Source organism: Eptesicus fuscus, chromosome 17 (genome assembly GCF_027574615.1).
Source record: "Eptesicus fuscus isolate TK198812 chromosome 17, DD_ASM_mEF_20220401, whole genome shotgun sequence".
Taxonomy (NCBI): domain Eukaryota; kingdom Metazoa; phylum Chordata; class Mammalia; order Chiroptera; family Vespertilionidae; genus Eptesicus; species Eptesicus fuscus.
In genome coordinates this window covers 11,200,242-11,210,199 of record NC_072489.1, presented here as the reverse complement: position 1 = coordinate 11,210,199, position 9,958 = coordinate 11,200,242, and the positions used below count along the sequence as shown (strand labels likewise).

General features: G+C 54.2%; 1 protein-coding gene across 1 annotated transcript; it reads left to right on the top strand.

The window, feature by feature from the left end:
* The first annotated feature begins 200 nt into the window (after nt 1-200).
* Nucleotides 201-9,564, top strand: LOC103292863 (pulmonary surfactant-associated protein D). Its single transcript, XM_054729166.1, has 8 exons — nt 201-278; nt 2,321-2,519; nt 3,995-4,111; nt 4,349-4,465; nt 4,737-4,853; nt 5,237-5,353; nt 5,931-6,014; nt 9,006-9,564. Exons 1-8 carry the CDS (start codon nt 276-278, stop codon nt 9,383-9,385), a joined length of 1,134 nt encoding a protein of 377 aa, XP_054585141.1. The 5' UTR covers nt 201-275; the 3' UTR covers nt 9,386-9,564.
* The last annotated feature ends 394 nt before the right edge of the window (nt 9,565-9,958 follow it).

Here is a 9,958-nt window from a genome sequence, read left to right as displayed (position 1 = left end):
ACCCAGACACGGATGATGCCACTGAACTCAAAAAGCCCGATGAGGTGCAGATGAGGTCATGCCCTGAGGGTGCTCTGTAAACTCTAAGGTGACATGTGTGTAGTGGCAAGTTTTCAGAACCCAGGTGGGGTGAGTCAACAAGGAAGAAAATTATCCAAAAGAGTTCTTAAAAGACCAACACCAGGTGGCTCAGGTTGCAGGGCAGCATAAATAGCCCCTGCTTGCGGGCCAAGGAATCGCTCATTGCCTGGGGACCCTGAGCCCTTGAGGAAGCAATGGTGAGTGTCTCTGGGCCTGCTTCTCTTTTTGTTTTCTCTGTGTCCAGCGAATGTCCCCCTGCCCATTTGGGGTGGTCTAATGTACTGGTGTTGAGGAAAATCAGAGGGGCTATGTAGCTTTTCTGGTCTGAGAGGTGTGGGTGTGGGTTGGGTGTGGGCGTGAGAGGGCAGCATAGTGGGGGAAGAAGGACCGTTCTTCTGTCCCTCACTCTGCTTTCTTTGCTCAGTGGGAGATTTGCCTTCTGAGCTGGGGGAGGGTGTGGGTGAGTGGAATATGACACCCACCTGGACCATAGATGCCATTTCAGGAAGCCTCAGGTGGGCATGCAATTTCAACTTCTCGCTTGGCTCTCTGCACTCCTTATTTCTTCAGAAAGGAAGGTCATGGAGGAGAAACAGCCCAGGCCTTCCCAGGCCCGGGGTCAAAGCGCATCCTGGTACCAACTGCCCGTTGGACATGGATAAACATCTTCCCTCTTAGCTTCAAATCTTTGTCTTAAAAATACACTCACTGGACAAGTTTACTGATTTCCAATTGATTTTTTAGAGGCGTCACTTTTCAATATACTTTAGTCAGACATTGAGGCATAAAGTGAACACTATGTGGTTTAAGGGGATGTGGCTCTGCCCAATACCTCTATAGGCCCAGCGAAGAGGCCTCATCCAAGTCCTAGGTCTCCAACCCTGTGAGGTGGCTCCTGCCCAGGCCCCTTTCTGCTACAATGAGCTCTGGTGGCCTCGGTGCCATCTTGAGCTCATGGGAAGAATGCCTGTTGCTTTTCATTCTTCCCCAGATGTGGGCACAGGGCCCTTGAATTGTGGCAGCTGCACACCAGGGGGCAATGCCCTGGCTCAGGCTGGATCCTTTGGTGCTCATGGCCGAGCCTCTGATCCAGCAAGGGCCACGCTGCTGGCCTGTGAGCTTGTCTGGTGTTTAGAGACTCCCATGATGCCCGAGACGTGGTAAACTCAGAATGAGAAAGAACTGGTGCAAACAGGGTCCTCCGCAGCCCAGAACCACCAGCAGGTGACAAAGAAAGCACTTCTGTGTCCAGGAAGGCCCTCCACTGCCTCCCCCTCAGGCTGCCTGGCGATCCCTTCTCCTTTGCTCCGTCCCTCAGGCTTGTTCCCAGCCTCTGCAACTCCCATGCGCGCTTTCCTGGCTCCTAACTGTACAGTTTCTCTCAAGAGGAAAGAAGCCCACCATTGGGAGTGACCAGGTCCTGCACCCACCCTGACCTCACTTAGCTGCGGAGTCCCTCTCACATGTCACTGGACACCCTAGTGCACATCTGTGTTTCCTACACCTAAAACCCCCCTTTCCCTGACGGAGCACACCTCACATGCCCTCCTCCACGAGGCCCCTCTCCCAAGTCGTCCCAGGTGGAGGGCCAGCACTCTAGGCGTCCCTGGGTCTCTCCAGCTATTCTGAGAACTTTTTCTGGGTTCCATCTGGAACTTGCTTCATGGAGACAGTGTGAATGGCAGACCACCTGGGAAACATGTCGCCATGTGCCCATCTTGTGTTAGGACAAATGTCCCTGAGCATTCTGGCTCCGTTCCAGGCAAGCACTGAAACCGCCAGTGCTAGTCCATGCACGGGTGCAAGTGACAGGAAATGGGTCTGCCCGGCCACCTTACTGATACAGACAGGGAGAAGGAGGTTCAAAGAGGGGGACTGTCCTGCCCAAAGGCACTTCCTGAATCCTTCCTGCTGTGACAGGTGGCCTCAGTGAGGAGTGCACATCCTAGCCGTGCTGATGGCAGTGAAAGGAAAGTCACTAGAAGGGACAAAATGGGGCTCTGAGAAGAGGTAGATGTTGCTGATTACCCATGTCAGAGTTCAGCTGGTAACTCATGCCCGCCCAGGCCAGACTGTCTGGTCGCCTTATCCTAAGTTGCTTTGGGAGTCCTGCAGCTCCTGATCCCACAGAAGGGAGAGGCAGTAGGAAGTGCCTCTCTGACTTCTGGGCGGTGGGCTAAGCACTAACCGTGTTCTGGAACCAAGAGCATGTCCTTTCTCTTTCTGTCCACCCCTGAAGGCCATGCTTCTCCTCCTCTCCACGCTGGTCCTGATCACACAGCCTCCAAGGTCATGGGGAGCAGAGGTGACAACGGCTTCCCAGAAATCTTTGGTTGATGCCTGCACCCTGGTCATATGTGGCCCTGTGGAGAATGGCCTGCCTGGTCGTGATGGACGAGATGGGAAAGAGGGCCCCCGGGGCGAGAAGGGGGATCCAGGTAGGGCTAGAGCCGTGGGCTTGTCCTGGTGGGCATGGGTGGGCATGGAATTGGGACCAACTCAGCAACTCTGGGTATTCTGCCGTGCAAGACCTGGAAATGGAAGCCCACCTGCTGGGGAAGAAGTTCCCTGGACATTCAGTCCACCTGAAACAACTCGTTACCAGGTGGTAAATGATAGGCTGTCCTGAGCCCCGAGGTGTTTTTGCCCCTGCTCTAGCGGTGGGGATTCCTCCCCTAGGATCTTCTAATCCCTCTCACCCCAAGAATTGCAAATCGTGGGTAAATGACTGGTTTTTGGGGCCCTCTAGGACCAAGCTTGTGGCACTTTACAATTGTTCATTGTGGTGCAATGATTTATGTGTAATGTGTTAATATCTAACTAAATTCTACTGCATGAGAGGTGGGCAAAGATGAGGCCCTGTGGCCCCACACTCAGGCCTGATCAAAAGGATTCACCTAAATGCACTACGGAGAGGAGGAAATAGAGCTCATAATTCATAACTGGACGTTTGTAGCTTTTGACCTTCACCCGTTTTGCCCACCACCCAGCTGCCATCTTATGCATTTATGAGTTCAGGTTCTTTGTTTTATTTCTTAGAATCCAGATATAAGTGAGATCACACTGTATCTGTCTCAATTTGTATGACGTATGGCACTTAGCATAATTCCTTCAAGATCCATTCATGTGTGGCAAAAGGTAGGATTTTTTTTTATGGCTGAATAATATTCCAGTGTGTGTGTGTGTGACATTTTTATCCATTATGGACACTATTAGGTTGTTTCCACCTCTTGGCTACTGTAAAAAATGTTGCAATGAACATGAGGGTACAGATATCTTTTCAAATTAGTGTTTCATTTCCTTTGGATAAAACCCAGAAGTGGTATTGCTGGATCATACTTTTTTAAAAAATTATCTTTTTTAATGTCTTCAGGAAACTGAATATTGGTCTCCATAGTGGCTGCACCAATTTACACTCCCACCAACAGTGCATAGGGGTTCTTCTCCACATCCTCACCAACACTTGTGAGCTTTTGTGTTTTTTATAGTCGCCATTCTAGGAGGGGTGAGATGATATCTCATGGGTTTGATTTGCATTTCCCTGGTGACTCCTATCAGGGACCATTTCTGATATAAAGTTTGGTCCTAGGAAGGGGAAAGCCAGGAGTCCATGATGCAGGGTAAAAGCTGGCAGATCCCCTGCTGTAATCCTGCAGCCTCGGGGCAGGCAGGGTGCACTGCATGGAAATCAGACAGTCCTTGGCTGGACATTCATCCAGCTCTGGCAGGCCTGTTTCCTCCCCTGTGAAACGGGGCTGTGCACACCCGTCTCCTGGGTCACCACTGGACTGAGGAGTGTGGAGGCGGAATGTCTACACCTGCGGAACCTGGAGGAACGCAGGGACTAGCCCTGCAGTGCTGGCTCCTCCTAGGCCCAGGGCCAGGTTTATGCCCATTTCTTCTGCTGCTACAGGTCCACCAGGAGCTACAGGGCCAATGGGGATGACTGGACCTGTTGGCCCAGTTGGACCCAAAGGGGACAACGGCCCTGCTGGAGAACCTGGACCGAAGGGAGACTCGGGGCCAAGTGGTGAGCAGTGGCATGGACTGCAATGCCTGCTACTAGGCCATGCGGGAGGATGCACATACCCATCCCAGGAAGGAGGGTGCCTTGCCGGTGGTGCTGGGTTCTCGCGGGGAAGGCTGTAATCCTGCTGGGCGTCTGTATGATGGTGCTGTTCTCTGACCTGTATGACTGCTCTCACCTTCTCACGCTCTCCCGCTTTCGAAAAGACTGAGTGGACTGATTGACTGGTTCTTTTCCCAGGACCTCCGGGACCTGCAGGTCCACCCGGGCCGGATGGAAGACAGGGTCCCTCGGGAATGCAGGGGGATGTAGGACGCCAAGGTGAACCAGGCCCCAAAGGAGAGCCTGGGGCCAAAGGTAGGAGGTTGGTGTGTGGTGGTCCGGAAGGGAGACGGAGGAATGACAATGGCAATCCATGATGTGACCTAAGGATGATCAGTGTGCCAGGGAAGCCAGGGCATCACCTTGGCAGACTTGCTGCGGCCACTGCCCCACACCCCATCATCTGGTGGAGCCCAGAGAGTTGGTTGCGCAGCCCCCCAGTTCTCCCTCTCCATGTGGAGCCGACGAAATGATCCAGCCAGCACACACTCTCAGCAGCCTTTGTCCCAATCTGTTCTTTCCTCAGGAGAAGTGGGTGCCCCAGGCATGCAGGGCTATGCAGGGCCAAGAGGCCCCCCAGGTCTCAAAGGAGAGCAAGGTGCCCCTGGTGAGCGTGGAGCCCCTGGGAATGCAGGCCCACCAGGTGAGTGATGGGCAAAGCTGGGGCAGGCCTTCAGGTCTCCTGTGTCCACCTGAAGCTGTGGATTCCTGTCTCTGCCCCATCACCCTGCCAGCTCAGAGCTGCAACACTGGGCCCTGGGGAGTGTGTGCAAGGAGGTGCCTCGCTGGGCTTGAGCTCTGTAACTGGGGAGAGTGCGGTGTGAGCAGCAGGGACAGTCTGCATCCTGGGAAGGCCGGGTGCTGGGTGATGGGACAGTAGTGTACAGAGAGGGTGTTTGGCTGGCTTTGGGACAGACTGTACGTGGGAGGGTGTATTGCTGGACAGTAGCACAGTCCATATTCTGGGAGGTGAAAATGCAGAAAAATGTGTGCCAAGCTTACTCTCCTCTTCTTGTCTGTTCTCAGGGCCTGCAGGACCCCCTGGTCTACCAGGACCTCCCGGTGCCAGGGGCCTCCCAGGACTGAAGGGGGACAGAGGTGCTCCTGGGGAGAGAGGAGCAAAGGGAGAGAGTGGGCTTCCAGGTAAGGTCATGTCCCCTAGCTCTGGGCGCCCCACCAGCATGCAGAGGGAGGAGGGCCCACTAGCTCAGGGGTCAGCCAATTGTGGGGGCGGGGTGGGGTTGTGAAAGCAGGAAAGGCATTTGGGCTGAAGGCAGGAAGATGAGGTTCTGGACAGTCCCGGTACTCGGGGGAAGACAAGCCTGAGCAGCTTCCCATCTGGTCACAGGGACAGCTCAGCTCTCTTCCCCGCTCATCAGAGAGCTTTGAGCATCATATAACCCAGGGATGAAGAGCACTTGTGGGACATGCAATTCCCCCTCCCCCGCACTCCCACCCTCAGTAATGTGCTCCCAGACTCTCAGAATTTGCTGTGAAATGTCATCTGGATCAGAGTTAGTGGGGTGCTAGGCCTGCCCAGGGCACAGTGTGCTCACAACAGAGCCTCCGGGAACCCGAGGGCAGCATGGCCAGCTGAGGCCCAGCTCCTTCCCCTCCCCCAGGAAAGCCTGTCACTCAGCACCCTTCCCTTAGGACCCGGACTCTGAGCCGATCCCTGGCTGTGAGGGCCTGGTCTTCACTGGGCCTCTCTCTCCTGCAGACATCGCTGCTCTGAGGCAGCAGGTGGAGGCCTTGCAGGGGCAGGTAGGACGCCTTCAGGGAGACTTCCTTCAGTATAAGAAAGGTGAGTTCCTGGACCTGGACCTGGACCTGAGCCAGTCGCCAAGGGCAGGCCCCAGGCGGGGTCTGTTTGGGTTTGGAGTTGGCCGGGCCTGAGGCAGGCCTGGTCCTAGAATTGGGGGCTCTAGGATGGTAGTGGGTTTGGATGATGGGCTGGACCTGGGACTGGGGAAGGACCTGAGGCTAAGCATAGGGTCGGGAAGAGCAAGGCAGCCACATGTTCCAGGAGCTGGAAGCAGATGCAAGGGACACGTATCAGGCTGTGGCACCTACACCAGCTCAGTGGGCTGGCGCCAGCATGGTCAAGGATACCAGGCTCCAGCCACCACCATCACAGCCACCTGGGACCCGAGCCAGATCAATGCCCCAAGCCCAGCTGTTCAGACCTTCCCTCTTGCTGACCTGTGCTGGTCCCTGGACACCCCACTACCCAGGATGCATTTCTTATCTCTATGGGGCTAGGTGTACAAACCCCTCAAGATATTGCTGCCCAGCCCACAGCAGCAGCACCTCCAGACACTGTCCTGAGAGTTGGGGCTGGTTTGCTGTGCTTGGGTTCAAGGCTGTGATGGTCTGACCTTGGCATGTGGCCATTGAGCATCTCACCTGAGACAGGCCCTGGGTCCGGCGGAGGCAGGCTGCCTCTGGGCTCTGCCCAGTGCTGGGTTCCCCTGCTCCTCCCTGGGTGTTCATGGTGGAGACTCTTCCCTAACCTGGGTGCTGAGGAGTCAGAGGCCCCCAGGAGCACAGCCAGTGCCCTGTGCCTGTGGGCATCTTCACCTGAGTCCCTAATTTGCCACTCCTCCTCCCCGCTTTCGCCATGTCAGCTTTCAGCTCAAATCCTTCAGCAAATCTCATTGATCCAAAGAGGAGTTTCTGAAGGAGGAGAGCATGCAGGGGTGAGACATAGGGTTGGCTCCTACGCACCTAAGGCCACTGCGTACCCACATACCAAGGGTTTTAAAGCATTTGGTATGACTTCCTCTCTCCACAAACATGCATGTGCACTCACTCCCTGACATGTACACTGATGCAAACAAAGGAAAATTCATGATATGCACCTGCCATACATGTGTGTATGACACACATGAATTCACTCACCTCATGTTATTTACACCCATGAGCACAAATGCATATTCACACACACCCAGGTGGGCCTTCAGTGTTCCCATGTACCTTTAGAGGGACACGTGGCCATATTCGTGTGTGCACACCCTCCCGGGCGCATGTAATGAATGGCAGATGAACTCTTGTCCAGGGCTGTTCTGAGTGCCCTCCTGAGCCTGTGGAGAGTCTGCCCCCTGAACCCTGTGGAAGGGTCACGGTGGTTCGGGGTGCAGCCTGGGCTCCTCACCAGCCCTTTGGGGCTGGAGCACAGCCCTCTCAGGAGCCCTGAAGTCTTCTATGCACGAACCCAGAAGTCAAAGGGATGGAAAATGAGCCCGGCCACCATGGCCCAGTGGTTGAGTATTGGCCTATGAACCAGAAGATCATGGTTCAATCCCTGGTCAGGGCATGTGCCTGGGCTGTGGACGTGATCCCCAGTAGGGGGCGTGCAGGAGGCAGCCAATCAATGATTCTCTGTCATCATTGAGGTTTCTATCATTCTCTCCCTCTCCCTTCCCTCTGAAATCAATAAAAATATATTAAAGCACACACACACACACACACACACACACACACACACTACAAAGGGATGGAAAATGAGATGGAATGAAAAGATATAGTTGTGTTATATTGCAAACCAGAAGACACCTTAATCAATAAGCCAAATTAATTTGGAGTCTTTTATTATTACACTAGTGCTAGTGGGCTCAGAGTAGAATATCTCTGTCAAATTCTGGGCCCCAACATGGTGGAAGTCTTCTCTATTTATACTTTTTCAGCTCTTTGTCTTCCACATTTGGAATGAGACTTTCACATCTTCTGAGAAAGAAGTCCAGTGTTCTGGGACAGGGCCGTGAGACCATATCTCATGGCCTGTCCTGGCACCAGCATGACAACTCTGTCTGGGGCATAGTTTATGGCCTCTCTGGAATGGGAGTAGTCTTATTTTTTCTTATTATTTAAGCAAGCAAGCGTTTACAGAAGCCAAAATAGTAGGGTTAAAATTTCAAACAGCAGTTTTTACACAAGATGGTTGTTACTATGCTTCATTTGAATGTCACACAGGTGATGCTTTTATCAATTGTATTGCCATCTTGGAGATGAGGAACTGGTAACCCGGAAAAAAGAAGTGATTTTTCCTTGCCACCTGGACAGGCATGGCCAAGGGGGGCTGAATACCTGGCCCTCTGGGTCCCAGACAGCGCTCTCTCCAACACTGATTCTCTCCTGCCCCTGACGCCCATGCACACCTCTCAGCCGTCTTCTTCCTCTCTCCCAGCCCTCCAGCCGCACCCACATGCACACCTAGGCGCCACCACTGGGCTGCACACAGTGCAGAGACTAGCACATCGCTGCCCTCAGAGGGCCCACCCTCCCCTCTTCTTTCCCACGTCCACACATGGCACGGACCTCCCTGCCAATGCCACCTGCCCTGCTGTTATGCAGGGTCCCAGTGAGAGCAGAGGGGGCACCTTCCTTGTTTGCAGCTCTCAGAGGCCGCACGATGCCATTTCGCTGCACCATGCCAAAGCTTTCCAGTCCCGCCCAGGAATTGGGAAACTGATTCTGCCATGCAACGTGGGGTGAAATAGAAAGAGCACGTCTCAGGTTTAGTGTGAGATCAGATAAGGGTGACTCTCCAACTCCACATGTGATGGTTAATGAAGCTGAGCTACCCTCTCTGAGCCCAGTGTTCTCACCTGTACCTAGACAGGCAGGTCCACCTTCCAGAGCGCAGCATGAAGCTGGAGTCTCACCTTTGTCCTCCCTGGTGCTCTGAGGCCCTCTATGGGAGGCCCTGGGCTCTGGTTGGAGCACAAAGGTCTCAGAGCCATGGAGCTATGGCAGGTACCCCCAGAACCCCAACCTCACTGTCCTCTCCTCCTAGTGGAGCTCTTCCCCAACGGCCGAGGTGTTGGCCAGAAGGTCTTCAAGACATCAGGCTTTCAGAAACCTTTCCAGGAGGCAAAGCAAGTGTGCGCACAGGCCGGGGGGCATCTGCCCTCCCCACGCTCTGCAGCTGAGAACAAGGCTTTGCAACAGCTGGTGGAGGCTGAGGACAAGGGTGCTGCGTTCCTGAGCATGACTGACTCCCAGACGGAGGGCAAGTTCATTTACCCCGGAGGGGAGCCCCTGGGCTATTCCAACTGGAACCCCGGGGAGCCCAACAACAAGGGTGGCAATGAGGACTGTGTGGAGATCTTCACCAAAGGCAAATGGAACGACATACCCTGTGAAGAGAAGCGCCTTGTGATCTGCGAGTTCTGAGTCGTAGAGTGGGAGGGGGAGCCGTGTTCCAGGAGCCAGACCCAGAACCATGTGCTGCCCACACGACAAAGAAGAGGTTATGGCTCTGTGGCCAGGCTTCTGCACAGAGCCGTGGAATGAGGCCAGCCAAGGGCTCCCATGGAACTCCTCTCTCAGAATAAAATAAGAAACTGCCTTCACATACTAGATGCTCTGTTAGAGGAAGAAGGGGCCAGCCTGCTTTCCCAGTTGCAAGGGATAAAATTAGGTCCAAAATACAAAGGCTCCTCAGCCCTTGGCCTTCTCAAACTGTCCACCCAGCTTCTCACTCCCTCCTCTGTCACTCCCTCCTCTGTCACTCCCTCCTCTGTCACTCTTCTTCCTCTTGCTTTGGTGTCCCATTAGGGCAGTTCCTTATCTTCCTCTTTTGCTAGCCCCTCCTCCTCTTTTTGACCACTTAATGGAGATGTGCTCAAGTCTTAGCTCTCCATTCTCTCCCCACCCCATCCTCACTCCAGGGATGAACTTGTTCTGTCCAGGGCTCAGATCCCTGGCACCCACATTACTTGCCTGCTCAGGACCTCTCCCAGAGCC